The sequence below is a fragment of the Oncorhynchus kisutch genome, linkage group LG14, assembly GCF_002021735.2.
Source record: "Oncorhynchus kisutch isolate 150728-3 linkage group LG14, Okis_V2, whole genome shotgun sequence".
Lineage (NCBI taxonomy): Eukaryota > Metazoa > Chordata > Actinopteri > Salmoniformes > Salmonidae > Oncorhynchus > Oncorhynchus kisutch.
In genome coordinates, this window is record NC_034187.2 from 2,617,382 (window position 1) to 2,635,152 (window position 17,771).

Consider the following 17,771-nt stretch of genomic DNA (forward strand, 5'->3'; position numbering starts at 1 on the left):
ACTGCCTCTGATCTGCCTCTGATCTGGAGGACTCTCTAAACAGAGAACATCCCTGGTCATCCCTACTGCCTCTGATCTGGAGGACTCACTAAACAGAGAACATCCCTGGTCATCCCTACTGCCTCTGATCTGGAGGACTCTCTAAACAGAGAACATCCCTGGTCATCCCTACTGCCTCTGATCTGGAGGACTCTCTAAACAGAGAACATCCCTGGTCATCCCTACTGCCTCTGATCTGGAGGACTCTCTAAACAGAGAACATCCCAGTCATCCCTACTGCCTCTGATCTGGAGGACTCTCTAAACAGAGAACATCCCTGGTCATCCCTACTGCCTCTGATCTGGAGGACTCTCTAAACAGAGAACATCCCTGGTCATCCCTACTGCCTCTGATCTGGAGGACTCTCTAAACAGAGAACATCCCTACTGCCTCTGATCTGGAGGACTCTCTAAACAGAGAACATCCCTGGTCTTCCCTACTGCCTCTGATCTGGAGGACTCACTAAACAGAGAACATCCCTGGTCATCCCTACTGCCTCTGATCTGGAGGACTCTCTAAACAGAGAACATCCCTGGTCATCCCTACTGCCTCTGATCTGCCTCTGATCTGGAGGACTCTCTAAACAGAGAACATCCCTGGTCATCCCTACTGCCTCTGATCTGGAGGACTCACTAAACAGAGAACATCCCTGGTCATCCCTACTGCCTCTGATCTGGAGGACTCACTAAACAGAGAACATCCCTGGTCATCCCTACTGCCTCTGATCTGGAGGACTTTCTATACACATGATTAATTTGTAAATGGAGTGTAGGAGAGTGCCCCCTGGCTTTCTGTAAATTAAACCAAAGAAGAACACGTTGCTGTCTGGTTTGCTTAATTTAAGAAATTTAAAAAGGTTTTTAGCCTACTTTTACTTTTGATACTTGAGTAAATTTTAGCAATTACATTTACTTTCAAATATATAAATATATTTAAGTATATTTAAATATACTAAGGATATTTAAAACCAAATACTTGTACACTTTTCTTTCAAGTAGTATTTTACCGGGTGACTTTCACTTTTACTTGAGTCATTTTCTATTAAGGTATCTTGACTTTTACTCAAGTATGACAGTTGGGTACTTTTCCCCACCAATGTTCCCAGGACACTCTGGATAAATACAAATTATTTAAAAAAATAGCTAATTATAGATCATTCCCAGGTTATAACATACATGTTGATGTTTGTATCCCAACTTGCCCTGATTGTGTCAACCCCCAGAGTGGCTGAGGCTGAAGGTGTCGGGGCAGCAGTGTGAAACTCTGGAGCTCAACACGGAGGATAGACAACGCATAGAAGAGATCAAGAGAGAGATACTCTTTAAACACCCACTACAGGTACTATCTTAGTCACTCAATACCAAACACCCACTACAGGTACTGTCTTAGTCACTCAATACCCACTACAGGTACTGTCTTAGTCACTCAATACCCACTACAGGTACTATCTTAGTCACTCAATACCCACTACAGGTACACCCACTACAGGTGTCTTAGTCACTCAATACCCACTACAGGTACTATCTTAGTCACTCAATACCCACTACAGGTACTATCTTAGTCACTCAATACCCACTACAGGTACTATCTTAGTCACTCAATACCAAACACCCACTACAGGTACTGTCTTAGTCACTCAATACCCACTACAGGTACTATCTTAGTCACTCAATACCCACTACAGGTACTATCTTAGTCACTCAATACCAAACACCCACTACAGGTACTGTCTTAGTCACTCAATATCCACTACAGGTACTGTCTTAGTCACTCAATACCCACTACAGGTACTGTCTTAGTCACTCAATACCCACTACAGGTACTGTCTTAGTCACTCAATATCCACTACAGGTACTGTCTTAGTCACTCAATACCCACTACAGGTACTATCTTAGTCACTCAATACCCACTACAGGTACTATCTTAGTCACTCAATACCAAACACCCACTACAGGTACTGTCTTAGTCACTCAATACCAAACACCCACTACAGGTACACCCACTACAGGTGTCTTAATCACTCAATACCCACTACAGGTACTGTCTTAATCACTCAATACCCACTACAGGTGCTGTCTTAGTCACTCAATACCCACTACAGGTACTGTCTTAATCACTCAATACCCACTACAGGTACTGTCTTAATCACTCAATACCCACTACAGGTACTATCTTAGTCACTCAATACCCACTACAGGTACTATCTTAGTCACTCAATACCAAACACCCACTACAGGTACTGTCTTAATCACTCAATATCCACTACAGGTACTGTCTTAGTCACTCAATACCCACTACAGGTACTGTCTTAATCACTCAATACCCACTACAGGTACTGTCTTAATCACTCAATACCCACTACAGGTACTATCGTAGTCACTCAATACCCACTACAGGTACTGTCTTAGTCACTCAATACCCACTACAGGTACTGTCTTAATCACTCAATACCCACTACAGGTACTGTCTTAATCACTCAATACCCACTACAGGTACTATCTTAGTCACTCAATACCCACTACAGGTACTATCTTTGTCACTCAATACCCACTACAGGTACACCCACTACAGGTACTGTCTTAATCACTCAATACCCACTACAGGTACTGTCTTAATCACTCAATACCCACTACAGGTGCTGTCTTAGTCACTCAATACCCACTACAGGTACTGTCTTAATCACTCAATACCCACTACAGGTACTGTCTTAATCACTCAATACCCACTACAGGTACTATCTTAGTCACTCAATACCCACTACAGGTACTATCTTAGTCACTCAATACCAAACACCCACTACAGGTACTGTCTTAATCACTCAATACCCACTACAGGTACTGTCTTAATCACTCAATACCCACTACAGGTACTATCTTAGTCACTCAATACCCACTACAGGTACTATCTTAGTCACTCAATACCCACTACAGGTACTATCTTAGTCACTCAATACCAAACACCCACTACAGGTACTGTCTTAATCACTCAATACCCACTACAGGTACTGTCTTAATCACTCAATACCCACTACAGGTACTATCGTAGTCACTCAATACCCACTACAGGTACTGTCTTAGTCACTCAATACCAAACACCCACTACAGGTACTATCATAGTCACTCAATACCCACTACAGGTACTGTCTTAGTCACTCAATACCCACTACAGGTACTGTCTTAGTCACTCAATACCCACTACAGGTACTGTCTTAGTCACTCAATACCCACTACAGGTACTATCTTAGTCACTCAATACCAAACACCCACTACAGGTACTGTCTTAATCACTCAATACCCACTACAGGTACTGTCTTAATCACTCAATACCCACTACAGGTACTGTCTTAGTCACTCAATACCAAACACCCACTACAGGTACTATCATAGTCACTCAATACCCACTACAGGTACTGTCTTAGTCACTCAATACCCACTACAGGTACTGTCTTAGTCACTCAATACCCACTACAGGTACTGTCTTAGTCACTCAATACCCACTACAGGTACTATCTTAGTCACTCAATACCAAACACCCACTACAGGTACTGTCTTAATCACTCAATACCCACTACAGGTACTGTCTTAATCACTCAATACCCACTACAGGTACTGTCTTAGTCACTCAATACCCACTACAGGTACTGTCTTAGTCACTCAATACCCACTACAGGTACTAAGACAGTACCTGTAGTGGGTATTGAGTGACTAAGACAGTACCTGTAGTGGGTATTGAGTGACTATGATAGTACCTGTAGTGGGTGTTTGGTATTGAGTGACTACGATAGTACCTGTAGTGGGATTGAGTGACTACGATAGTACCTGTAGTGGGTATTGAGTGACTATGATAGTACCTGTAGTGGGTATTGAGTGACTAAGACAGTACCTGTAGTGGGTATTGAGTGACTACGATAGTACCTGTAGTGGGTATTGAGTGATTAAGACAGTACCTGTAGTGGGTATTGAGTGACTATGATAGTACCTGTAGTGGGTGTTTGGTATTGAGTGACTACGATAGTACCTGTAGTGGGTATTGAGTGATTAAGACAGTACCTGTAGTGGGTATTGAGTGATTAAGACAGTACCTGTAGTGGGTGTTTGGTATTGAGTGACTATGATAGTACCTGTAGTGGGTGTTTGGTATTGAGTGACTATGATAGTACCTGTAGTGGGTGTTTGGTATTGAGTGACTATGATAGTACCTGTAGTGGGTGTTTGGTATTGAGTGACTAAGATAGTACCTGTAGTGGGTATTGAGTGACTAAGACAGTACCTGTAGTGGGTATTGAGTGACTAAGACAGTACCTGTAGTGGGTATTGAGTGACTATGATAGTACCTGTAGTGGGTGTTTGGTATTGAGTGACTACGATAGTACCTGTAGTGGGATTGAGTGACTACGATAGTACCTGTAGTGGGTATTGAGTGACTAAGATAGTACCTGTAGTGGGTATTGAGTGACTGTCACTCAATACCCACTACAGGTACTATCGTAGTCACTCAATCCCACTACAGGTACTATCGTAGTCACTCAATACCAAACACCCACTACAGGTACTATCATAGTCACTCAATACCAAACACCCACTACAGGTACTATCATAGTCACTCAATACCCACTACAGGTACTGTCTTAGTCACTCAATACCAAACACCCACTACAGGTACTGTCAGGAATCACTCCTGAACACCAAATGTATAGGCAAGGCTCAACTTCCTCACTCTCTGTTTTAAACCATGTGAATGTTGTCTCATTTTGATGCCTCCTCTCCTTGGACTACCCAGGTGTGGTGGGTAAGGTAACTGTGAGGTGTGTCAGTCTCAGGCATGGTGTGGTGGGTAAGGTAACTATGAGGTGTGTCAGTCTCAGGCATGGTGTGGTGTTCCAAGAAATCTGTTTACGAACCTGTTACACCAACTAGCCTATCTTAGCATCTAAGCAGGTTTTTAGATGTTTCACAATTTTGTTGTAGTCCTGAACTAGCTCATCTTATCCACCTTGTCACGGGCTTGATAATGAGCAGTAGTCCTGAACTAGCTCATCTTATCCACCTTGTCATGGGCTTGATAATGAGCAGTAGTCCTGAACTAGCTCATCTTATCCACCTTGTCAAGGGCTTGATAATGAGTTGACTATCTCCAGAATAGATCAAACACGTGGAATTGCTGGGTGTGGTAGTTCTTCTTCAAGAATGTTGTTTTTCAAACCTGTTAACTATCTTTGCTAAGGTCGAAAAAATTTCGTAACTGAAAAAAAATCCCGGGTTTTCCAGCAATCCTAGTTGTAGGATTCCCTGCTTATTCCCTCTTAATTCCAGGAATATTCAAACGAGGATTTCTAGAAAACCAGGGAGTTTTTGGTAAAAATACAGGAATTTTGTAATCCTAATCTAAGCAGTTTTCTACTATTGCTTCTCTCTGTTATGAGAGGGAAGATGGCGTCGTACTGTATTGCCTGCTGTTTGCTAGCTAGCTCCAACCCACGTTGCTATTTTGTGATTGTTTTGACGTTTATCTTCACTTTTGTTTTGTTTTTTTCACTTAAATGTATCGGCTATCATTTCTTATTGTTCGACAATGACTTTTTGAATCATCAGATCGGCAGTTATTAACCTTAATTCCGGCTTCGACTTCGACTCGTCAGCCCTGGGCTCGTTGTGCAATTCCGACGCTATTTTCGGGGCTACCCAAGAGGAAATGCCAGCCAAAAAGAAGCAGGAGAGGGGAATCCTGGTGAGGTTAAGACGACGGGAAAAGAGGCCACCTCTTATCTCCATTCTATTGGCCAATCACTTGATAATACATCAAATGGATGACCTCTGACCGTGGATTTGCTCCCAACGGTACTCTCGTAATTGCAATATTCTCTTTATTTTCGGAAACTTGTTTTTCGGGCAAGATACCCCTCATGGCTATCCAAACTCGATGGATTCTCCATTCACCGAGCGGACAGGCCATTAGGTTCACAGAAATCAAGAGGGGGAGGGGTATGTCTCTAAATCAACAGCAAATGGTGTGTTGACTCTAGTGCAGTGTAAGTCTCTACCCATTGTTCACCTATCTTGGAATACCTGATTGTCAAATGCAGACCCATCTACCTCCAGAGAGAGTTTATTTGTCATCAAGAATGCTGTAGATATTCCACGTCAGGACAACCACATCGGGCTGGAACTCAACGAACTGTACGAGGCTACGAACAAGCGGGAATCCATGGCTGCTTTTCAATTTCCGACACGTAATGCCCGACTTCCATCAACACGTCTCCTTTGCCACTAGGGGTGATAAAGACCACTCTTACTCTACTCACACGCAAGCGTAAAGGCCCTCCCTTATCCCCCCTATGATTCTATACTCCTGCTTCCTGTCTACAAGTAGAAGAAGCTCAAACAGGAAGTACCCGTGACGCGCTCCATTGAGAAATGATCCTCTGAATCGGAGGCTATGCTATAGGACTGCTTTGCTAGGTCTGACTAGAATACTCCGTCAATAGCGTCGATGAGCTAACCACCTCCGTCACCATCTTCATTAGGGAATGCATCGCCGATGTCGTCCCCACAGTGAGGGTTCGCTGCTTAACCCAATCAAAAGCCCTGGATTAACACAGAGGTTGGTGCTAAGCTAAAGGACAGGGCTACCACACACAGAGCTATCACAGAGCTACCACACACAGAGCTATCACAGAGCTACCACACACAGAGCTATCACGGCTACCACACACAGAGCTATCACAGGGCTACCACACACAGAGCTATCACAGGGCTACCACACACAGAGCTATCACAGACAACCCTGATGCTACGGCTGAGGACAGGAACAAGTACAAGAAGTCCCACTACAACCTCTGCAGAGCCATCAAACACCAAAAGGACCATATAGGAACACGGTGTAATCATATTACACCGGCTCTGACGCCCGCTGCATGTGGCAAGGGGCTACAGTCCATTACGGATTACACAGGAAGACCCAACCGTCATCTGCCCAACGATGCCTCTCTGCCAGACAAACTCACTGCATTTTACATCTGACAAAAACAACACAGAGTTGTGCATGAGGGCACCCGCTGACCCAGAGGACTGGGTTATCTCGCTCTCAGTCAAGTCCTAAGGGTCGCGGAGCCGGACTGTATTTTCCGGGGCGAGTTCCCAGCATGCACAGACCAGCTGGAAGGTCTATTGACTGTTACCTCTCCTCGTCCCAGTCTGTAATGCCCACATGTCTCAAGCTGACCACCATCGTTCCTGTTCCCAAGAACTCTTGAGGCTACCTGCCACAATGACTACCACCCTGTAGCACTCACACCTGTAATCATGAAGTGTTTTGAAAGGCTGTTTATGGCTAACATCAACTCCACCATCCCTGACACCCATGACCCACTCCAATGTGCATGCTGCCCCGCAGCAGATCCATAGACAACGCAATATCAATTGCACTCCACACTTCCCTAACCCACCTAGATAAGCGGAATACCTATGTGACAATGCTGTTTTCATTGACTACAGCTCAGCGTTCAACCCCAGTCCCCCTCAAGCTCGTCACTAAGCTTGTGACCCTGGGACTGAACACCTCCCTATGCAACCGGATCCTAGGCGAAGGGGGGCAACTGGATCCTAGGGGGAGGGGGGCAACTGGATCCTAGGGGGAGGGGGGTGGCTGGATCCTAGGGGGAGGGGGGCAGCTGGATCCTAGGGGGAGGGGGGCAACTGGATCTTAGGGGAGGATGGCAACTGGATCCTAGGGGGAGGGGGGCAACTGGATCCTAGGGGAGGGGGGCAACTGGATCCTAGGGGAGGGGGGCAACTGGATCCTAGGGGGAGGGGGGCAACTGGATCCTAGGGGGAGGGGGGCAACTGGATCCTAGGGGGAGGGGGGCAACTGGATCCTAGGGGGAGGGGGGCAACTGGATCCTAGGGGGAGGGGGGCAACTGGATCCTAGGGGGAGGGGGGCAACTGGATCCTAGGGGGAGGGGGGCAACTGGATCCTAGGGGGAGGGGGGCAGCTGGATCCTAGGGGGAGGGGGGCAGCTGGATCCTAGGGGGAGGGGGGAAAGTGGTACTGGAGCAACACGTCTGACACCAACAGGCTTCTGAACAGCTTTTACTCCCCAGGACATAGACTGTGTAGCCATTTTGTTAACTATTTACAGTCTATCTGCCTCGACTTCTACTTTGTCTTGACTTCTACTTTATCCTGTCTTGACTTCTACTTGATCCTGTCTTGACTTCTACTTTGTCCTGCCTCGACTTCTACTTTGTCCTGCCTCGACTTCTACTTTATCTTGTCTTGACTTCTACTTTGTCCTGCCTCGACTTCTACTTTATCCTGCCTTGACCTCTACTTTATCCTGCCTTGACTTCTACTTTATCCTGCCTTGACTTCTACTTTATCCTGTCTTGACTTCTACTTTATCCTGTCTTGCCTTCTACTTTATCTTGTCTTGCCTTCTACTTTATCCTGTCTTGCCTTCTACTTTATCCTGTCTTGACTTCTACTTTATCCTGCCTTGACTTCTACTTTATCCTGTCTTGCCTTCTACTTTATCCTGTCTTGCCTTCTACTTTATCCTGTCTTGCCTTCTACTTCATCCTGTCTTGACTTCTACTTTATCCTGTCTTGACTTCTACTTTATCCTGCCTCGACTTCTACTTTATCCTGTCTTGCCTTCTACTTTATCCTGCCTCGACTTCTACTTTATCCTGTCTTGCCTTATACTTTATCCTGTCTTGACTTCTACTTTATCCTGTCTTGCCTTCTACTTTATCCTGCCTCGAAAAAATACTTTATCCTGTCTTGACTTCTACTTTATCCTGCCTCGACTTCTATTTAAAAAAATAATAATATTTGACTGAGTCTGCACACTCAACACATTGACACTACCACACACACACTCACATAACACACAAACATACTGACTCACACACACACACACACACACACACACACACACACACACACACACACACACACACACACACACACACACACACACACACACACACTCACATATCATCATCCATAGTTGCTGCTGCTACTCATCTTGATGCCTAGTCACCTTCCCCCTATACAAACCTGCTCCTACCACTCCAGTATCCACATTGTAAGTATAGAATTGGCACTGATCTCGATTACTGCATTATTGGGAAAGAACAAGCTGTACTTGTGCAGAAAACGTTGATCTCATGGCTCCGTTGCAGTAGGAGTCAGCATGGAGTTTGTAGTGGTGGGATGGTTGTGGTGTTTTGGGACGTGTTTCCTCTCCAGCATGCTGTTCAGTGGTGTGGTGTGGAGACAAGTCTTCTTCAGATCGTTTCCTTTCTACTTTATGAAATGTTTTAGGAGTTAATGTTTTAGGAGTCGTTTTAAATTTTTCTGGTCAGTTGATTGTGTTTCTTTCTCCTTCGTTCAGAACCCGAGGAGCACGGACACGGACAGCAGTACTGCGTCCAGCCTTGTAGGTCCAGGGGGCCAGCCTCCCTCCCTACCCCAGCCTGAGGAGCAGTTGGTTGGGGAGAAGAAGCAGTTCAGGGCCCTGAAGGCAGCAGAGGACTGTCTGTCCCACCAGCTACAGCAGCTGAGCAGGAACCCGTTTGACGACAGCGTTGAGCTGCGTACCCCTCTAAGGCAGGACCTAGAGGGCCGGGTCAGACAGATCGCCCTCCGAGAGGGGTTATACGTCCTCCCTAGAACGCACCCTCCACCCCTCACCTCCATCACCATTGCCACCTCCCGCCGCTCCCCCCTCCCCGAGCCTCTACTGGTGTCCCAGTTCACCTTAGAAGGGGTCTCCCAACCCACAGTGCAGGGGTGGGAGAGCACCACCACCTCGACACACTGCTCCATGTCCAGAGACACAACCACCATGACTGGATCACAGGCCAACAGCAGCAGTCTGTACCCCAGAGACAGAAAGACACGCCTGGGCCAGGAGCCGAGACAGGAGCCGGGCCAGGAGCCGGGCCAGGAGCCGGGCCAGGAGCCGGGCCAGGAGCCGAGACAGGAGCCGAGACAGGAGCCGAGACAGGAGCCGAGACAGGAGCCGAGACAGGAGCCGGGCCAGGAGCCGAGACAGGAGCAGGTAGAATCGCGGCTGAATCTATCTTTACCGCTTACTGACTAAAGAACTTACACTGTTATTCACACTCAGATCTGTTATAGACTAACACTGTTAATCACATTCAGATCTGTTATAGACTAACACTGTTATAGACTGACACTGTTATAGACTGACACTGTTAATCACATTCAGATCTTTTATAGACTGACACTGTTATAGACTGACACTGTTATAGACTGACACTGTTATAGACTGACACTGTTATAGACTGACACTGTTATAGATTGACACTGTTAATCACACTCAGATCTGTTATAGACTAACACTGTTATAGATTGACACTGTTATAGACTAACACTGTTAATCACACTCAGATGACCTGGTGTTTAAGAAAAGGAATGTCCTCTGGATCCTAACACTGTCACACTCTCTCTCCCTCCTCTTCCTCGGTCTCCCTCTCCCTCCTCTTCCTCCCTCTCCCTCTTCCTCGGTCTCCCTCTCTCCCATCCAGCTGCCTGGTAGAGACCAAGAGAACCCCTTTACTGGTCTTCCCCACTCTGCAGCTCCTCTCCCTCTGACCCCGGGCATGTACGGGCAGATTTCCCCGTCTCACCCCGACGAAGGACGTCCTGGGTCCATCATGGGTTCTGGAGCAGACTGGGTCTCTGGAGCTTGGACCACCAGGACGGGTCAGGTCTCCCACCTCCACGTCACCCTCTCCCCTGGTCCTAAAGGAGCTGAAGAGAGGTCCCAGAGACTTCTGTCCTTTGCTCCTGTCAGACACTCCTCTGCCGTCTCCAGCAGTGTGGACGAAGACGAGAGCCTAGGTTACGCCCCCGTGCCTGCTCCGGCCAATAAGACGGGGTCGCAGGAGAACAGAGATCCAATTTGCAGACAGGGGCAGGAGACGGCCGACGCCTCAGTCCAGATCACCACGGCAACGGCAACCTCCACCTTCCCACAATGCTTCACACCTCCCCAGAGGCTGACTGGTACCGGTCCGTCTAGGCAGGCGGCGCTGACGGTTCTGTTGCCGTATAAACCACACGGTAGTGAGGAGATGTTCTATGTACCCCAGACGCATCCTGAGCCACAGCTTTCCCCCATACGATCTGACTCCACCATGGAGAGTTCCCACCCAGGTACAGCATCTCTTATCTAGCTAGTTAAAATACATTATTTAGATGTTTCTAAACTATCTATAGTGACGCTGACAGACTGACAGGTATTCCAAGGCATTCAATAATGAATGATCCCCTCGGTCTAGAGAACTCCTGAAGGCTAACTTAGATCGTACTGTAATAGATGCTGCCACCTGGCCCCTCCTCTCTCTCCTCTGGCCCCTCCTCTCTCTCCTCTGGCCCCTCCCCTCTCTCCTCTGGCCCCGCCTCTCTCTCTTCTGACTCCTCCTCTCTCTCCCCTGGCCCCTCCTCTGGCCTCCTCTCCTCTGGCCCCTCCTCTCCTCTGGCCTCTCCTCTGGCCTCTCTTCTGGTCTCTCCTCCGGCCTCTTCTCCTCTCCTCTGGCCTCCTCTCCTTTGGCCTCTCCTCTGGCCTCTCCTCTGGCCTCCTCTCCTCTGGCCTCTACTCTGGCCTCCGGCCTTCTCTACTCTGGCCTCCTCTCCTCTGGCCTCCGGCCTTCTCTACTCTGGCCTCCTCTCCTCTGGCCTCCCCTCCTTTCCTCTGGCCTCCTCTCCTCTCCTCTGGCCTCCTCTCCTTTAGCCTCTCCTCTGGCCTCTCCTCTGGCCTCCTCTCCTTTAGCCTCTCCTCTGGCCTCTCCTCTGGCCTCCTCTCCTCTGGCCTCTACTCTGGCCTCCTCTCCTCTGGCCTTCTCTACTCTGGCCTCCTCTCCTCTGGCCTCCCCTCCTTTCCTCTGGTCTCCTCTCCTCTGGCCTTCTCTACTCTGGCCTCCTTTCCTCTGGCCTCCCCTCCTTTCCTCTGGTCTCCCCTCCTTTCCTCTGGCCTCCCCTCCTTTCCTCTGGTCTCCCCTCCTTTCCTCTGGCCTCCCCTCCTTTCCTCTGGTCTCCTCTCCTCTGGCCTTCTCTACTCTGGCCTCCTTTCCTCTGGCCTCCCCTCCTTTCCTCTGGTCTCCTCTCCTCTCCTCTGGCCCCTCCTCCTCTCCTCCCCCAGACGGTTAGCAGCTGGTCTTTTGTAACGGGCACTGTGTATCAAATTAATGATTCATGTTCCAGTGTGAGTGCAAGAGAGAGACAGAGGCAGTGTCAGGTCCGACAGCGATGATCCTCAGAGATAGTAAGAGAGACAGGGCTTCCTCTCCGAGGCACTTACCCGTTCCTCCCGCTCTCTCTCTCTCTCTCTCTCTCTCTCCTCCCCAGGCTCGGACGACGCGGTGCCCCCTCGCTTCAACATAGAGATCCTGGGGTCACGAGATCAGCAGGTGGACCAGGTGGTGGACAGAGGGGTAAACATCAAACACACAGAGGGTATCTACAGCAAGAGACAAACACTGGGAGAAAACTACAGTATGGAGAGGCCAGGTGAGCACTCAGTATAGTGAGGGTTTAACACTGGGGGAAAGGACCGGGTCAGTATTGTGAGGGTTTAACACTGGGAGAGGACAGGTGAGCACTCAGTATAGTGAGGGTTTAACACTGGGGGAAAGACCGGGTCAGTGTAGTGAGGGTTTAACACTGGGAGAGGACAGGTGAGCACTCAGTATAGTGAGGGTTTAACACTGGGGGAAAGACCGGGTCAGTGTAGTGAGGGTTTAACACTGGGAGAGGACAGGTGAGCACTCAGTATAGTGAGGGTTTAACACTGGGGGAAAGACCGGGTCAGTGTAGTGAGGGTTTAACACTGGGAGAGGACAGGTGAGCACTCAGTATAGTGAGGGTTTTACACTGGGAGAGGACCGGGTCAGTATAGTGAGGGGTTAACACTGGGGGGAAGGACCGGGTCAGTATAGTGAGGGTTTAACACTAGGGAAGGACCGGGTCAGTATAGTGAGGGGTTAACACTGGGGGGAAGGACCGGGTCAGTATAGTGAGGGGTTAACACTGGGGGGAAGGACCGGGTCAGTATAGTGAGGGGTTAACACTGGGGGAAGGACCGGGTCAGTATAGTGAGGGGTTAACACTGGGGCGAAGGACCGGGTCAGTATAGTGAGGGGTTAACACTGGGGTAGGACCGGGTCAGTATAGTGAGGGGTTAACACTGGGGGGAAGGACCGGGTCTGTATAGTGAGGGGTTAACACTGGGGGGAAGGACATGGTCAGTATTGTGAGGGTTTAACACTAGGGAAGGACCGGGTCAGTATAGTGAGGGGTTAACACTGGGGGGAAGGACCGGGTCAGTATTGTGAGGGTTTAACACTAGGGAAGGACCGGGTCAGTATAGTGAGGGTTTAACACTGGGGGAAGGACCGGGTCAGTATAGTGAGGGTTTAACACTGGGGGAAGGACCGGGTCAGTATAGTGAGGGGTTAACACTGGGGTAGGACCGGGTCAGTATAGTGAGGGGTTAACACTGGGGCGAAGGACCGGGTCAGTATAGTGAGGGGTTAACACTGGGGCGAAGGACCGGGTCAGTATAGTGAGGGGTTAACACTGGGGTAGGACCGGGTCAGTATAGTGAGGGGTTAACACTGGGGGGAAGGACCGGGTCAGTATAGTGAGGGGTTAACACTGGGGGGAAGGACCGGGTCAGTATTGTGAGAGTTTAACACTAGGGAAGGACCGGGTCAGTATAGTGAGGGTTTAACACTGGGGGAAGGACCGGGTCAGTATTGTATACAGTATGTATATATTTCATGGACAGAGTCACTGCTTTGTTTGTGAATGTTATTTTCTCTTGAATTCTTAACCAGATACCATTTCCACCCTCAGGTACCTCCGTGCCAGACGATGAAGGCCAACCATTGGTTGACCAGCGTACTCCACAGTCAAAATGCTTCTCTCATGTCACAGGAGGGTTAACCAGAGTACCTGCTATACCAATCACCACCACTAGAGGACCTGCTATACCAACCACTACCACTAGAGGACCTGCTATACCAACCACCACCACTAGAGTACCTGCTATACCAACCACCACCACTAGAGTACCTGCTATACCAATCACCACCACTAGAGGACCTGCTGTACCAACCACTACCACTAGAGGACCTGCTATACCAACCACCACCACTAGAGGTCCTGCTATACCAACCACCACCACTAGAGGTCCTGCTATACCAACCACTACCACTAGAGGTCCTGCTATACCAACCACTACCACTAGAGGTCCTGCTATACCAACCACTACCACTAGAGGACCTGCTATACCAACCACCACCACTAGAGGTCCTGCTATACCAACCACCACCACTAGAGGTCCTGCTATACCAACCACTACCACTAGAGGACCTGCTATACCAACCACCACCACTAGAGGACCTGCTATACCAACCACCACCACTAGAGGACCATCTGCGGCCATGAGAGACCATGGAACCTCAATCGCCACCTCCACACACACCCAGGGTGTCCCAGACACAGACCACCCTGTCCAGCCCTCCCTTCGCTGCAGCCTGGGGGTGGGGGAAGAGGAGCTGGAGGTGTTTCAGCCTCTGCATGTAGAGATGGACTATAGTTCCATGGACCTCCACCATCACTTCCCCAAAACCCACCATCTCCAAATGGACCACCAGATCTCCAACGCTCACCTTGTCCGAACCTCAGCCCCTCACCCAGGCATGGAGCGAGAGCCGGGGAGGCGGGACCACAGTCTAGCCCAGCAGAGTGGCAGCACTCTGGACCAACTGTGGCGCAGGTTCAGTGAGAGGTGGAGCCTGGAGGAGGCCCGGCCCACCAATGAGAGAGAGGCGTCCCTGCTGGAGCGGCTGGAGCGTCTGTCCCGCCTCATCCACAGCACCGGGACCTCCGCCCCGCCAGAGCCAGAACCAACGCAGCAGACTGATACCACAGAACAAGAGGGAGGAGGGAGGAGAAGAGGAGGTGTGGAGGAAGGGAGGAGTAGGAGAGAGGAGAGCAGCAGTGGCCGGAGTGATCCCCATGCTAAAGCTAACCAGGCTACGGCTAGTGTTCCCCGCCAGGCCTGGGAGCAGCAGGATGAGGAGCCCCGGCCCGCAGAGGGGGAGGACAGCTCTAGCCCCTCCCATGGTCCGGCCCACAGCTTTAGCCCCTCCCACCTCCCGGCCCGCAGCCAATACCTGTGTCCAGCAGAGAGAGAGAGGTCTGGGAGCGTCTCAGGGGAGACCAGCAGCTCCATGTCAACAATAGACACAGCCCGACTGGTGAGGGCCTTCGGAGCCCACAGGGTCAGAGGGCTGAATACACAAGGTGGGTTCAGCAAGGGTTCTGCTTGAGGTGGTGAACATGTTACTTGGGAACACTTTTCAATTCAACAAGATTTTTAATGAACATTAGCTAACGTTTACGAACAATTCTCCTTTTGTTCAACTCACCTAGGGACCAGCCACAGGACCAATCACAGGACCAGCCACAGGACCAATCACAGGACCAGCCACAGCCTGAGTAAACTGTACAACACCATCCTCCAGCAGAGGCAGAGCAAGGAGCAGAGGAGAGGAAGGTCCAGAGAGACTCCTCATATCCCCCCAGTCCCCTCAGAGTCTACTGGCACTGATAACTCTGTAGTATGTCTACCGTTCTGTTCACTTGTTCTTCTGTCTCTCTCTTCTCTCCATCTCTCTCTTCCTCTCTCCTCTCTCTTCTCTCCATCTCTCTCTTCCTCTCTCCTCTCTCTCCTCTCTCTCCTCTCTCTTCTCTCCATCTCTCTCTTCCTCTCTCTCCTCTCTCCTCTCCATCTCTCTCTTCCTCTCTCCTCTCCTCTCCTCTCCATTTCTCTTCTCTCTCTCTCTTCTCTCCTCTCTTCTCTCCATCTCTCTCTCTCCTCTCCATCTCTCTCTCTTCTCTCTCTCTCTTCTCTCCATCTCTCTCTCTCCTCTCTCCTCTCCATCTCTCTTTCTTCTCTCCATCTCTCTCTCTCCTCTCTCTCTCTTCTCTCTCTCTCCTCTCTCTCTCTTCTCTCTCTCCTCTCTCTTCTCTCCATCTCTCTCTTCTCTCCATCTCTCTCCTCTCGCTCTCCTCTCTCTCTCTCTCTCTCTTCTCTCTCTCCTCTCTCTTCTCTCCCTCATCTCTCTCTCAATTTCAATTCAAGGACATTATTGGCATGGGAAACATATGTTATCATTGCCAAAGCAAGTGAAATAGATCATAAACAAAAAGTGAAATAAACCGTAAAAATGAACAGTAAACATTACACTTCCAAAAGAATAAAGACATTTCAGATGTCATATGATATCTATATACAGTGTTGTAATGGTCTGGAAATAGTTAACATAAATATAGGTTGTATTTACAATGGTGTGTGTTCTTCACTGGTTGCACCTTTTCTTGTGGCAACAGGTCACACATCTTGCTGCTGTGATGTCACACTGTGATATTTCACCCAATAGATATGGGAGTTTATCAAAATTTGGTTTATTTTCTAATTCTTTGTGGGTCTGTAATCTGAGGGAAATATGTCTCTCTAAAATGGTCATGCATTTGGCAGGAGGTTAGGAAGTGCAGCTCAGTTTCCACCTCATTTTGTGGGCAGTGAGCACATAGCCTGTCTTCTCTTGAGAGCCATGTCTGCCTACGGTGGACTTTCTCAATAACAAGGCTATGCTCATTGAGTCTGTACATAGTCAAAGCTTTCCTTAAGTTTGGGTCAGTCCCAGTGGTCAGGTATTCTGCCGCTGTGTACTCTCTGTTTAGGGCCAAATAGCATTCTAGTTTGCGCAGTTTTTTTTTGTTAATTCTTTCCAATGTGTCAAGTAATTATCTTTTTGTTTTCTCATGATTTGGTTGGGTCTAATTGTGTTGCTGTCCTGGGGCTCTGTGGGGTCTGTTTGTGTACAGATCCCCAGGACCAGCTTGCCTCTCTCTCTCTCCTCCCTCTCTCTCCTCTCCGCTCTCTCTACCCTTTCTGTTATACAACTGTTTGTTTTCAGACCCATCTTTCTCAGGCTCTGTTCTCTACTGTATATTGAATGATCTATAGTTTTGATAGACATTGATCGGCTCCTGTGTATTGTGGCTCCTCAGATTCCAGCTGACTCTGCATCTTCAACCAGCACCTACACCCTCCCCTCGCATCGTGGCCCCTCCTACTCCAAGAAGGCAGTCAAACATGTCAGCAAAGGCGTACAGGCAGGTCAGTAACCCAGTATGTTCTGAAAATAATTTGTAAAAAAGTATTTAGTCACCAATTGTGCAAGTTCTCCCACTTAATAAGATGAGAGAGGCCTGTACTTTTCATAATAGGTACTCTTCAACTATGACAGACAAAATGAGGGGAAAAAATCCAGAAAATCACATTGTAGGATTTCACAATTGGTGGCTGACTAAATACTTTTTTGCCCCACTCTACACTGAATAATAATATAAATGCACCACGCAACAATTTCAAATATTTTACTGAGTTACAGTTCACATAGTGTATTCAGACCTATTTCCACATTTTGTTACTTTACAGCCTCATTCTAAAATGGATTCAATTGTTTTTTCCTCATCAATCTAATACCCCATAATGACATCACAATACCCCATAATGACATCACAATACCCCATAATGACATCACAATAACCCATAATGATATCACAATACCCCATAATGACATCACAATACCCCATAATGACATCACAATACCCCATAATGACA

The 17,771-nt window shown here is 48.5% G+C and overlaps 2 protein-coding genes across 3 annotated transcripts in view; both read left to right on the forward strand.

Moving 5' to 3' along the window:
• Positions 1-14,501, forward strand: part of alms1 (ALMS1 centrosome and basal body associated protein) — a 37,440-nt gene extending 22,939 nt beyond the window's left edge. The window contains exons 9-14 of the mRNA XM_031787584.1: positions 1,262-1,377; positions 9,438-10,106; positions 10,597-11,227; positions 12,419-12,580; positions 13,928-14,298; positions 14,472-14,501. Of these exons, the coding sequence (XP_031643444.1) occupies positions 1,262-1,377; positions 9,438-10,106; positions 10,597-11,227; positions 12,419-12,580; positions 13,928-14,298; positions 14,472-14,501 (1,979 nt within the window). The remainder of the gene's footprint in view (positions 1-1,261; positions 1,378-9,437; positions 10,107-10,596; positions 11,228-12,418; positions 12,581-13,927; positions 14,299-14,471) is intronic.
• The window catches only part of LOC109880870 (Alstrom syndrome protein 1 homolog), a 28,145-nt gene continuing 24,701 nt past the window's right edge, over positions 14,328-17,771 (forward strand). For both annotated transcript variants that reach the window (XM_031787631.1, XM_031787632.1), the window contains exons 1-3: positions 14,328-15,382; positions 15,512-15,699; positions 17,156-17,264. In XM_031787631.1, the coding sequence (XP_031643491.1) occupies positions 14,518-15,382; positions 15,512-15,699; positions 17,156-17,264 (1,162 nt within the window). In that variant the 5' untranslated portion in view covers positions 14,328-14,517. The remainder of the gene's footprint in view (positions 15,383-15,511; positions 15,700-17,155; positions 17,265-17,771) is intronic.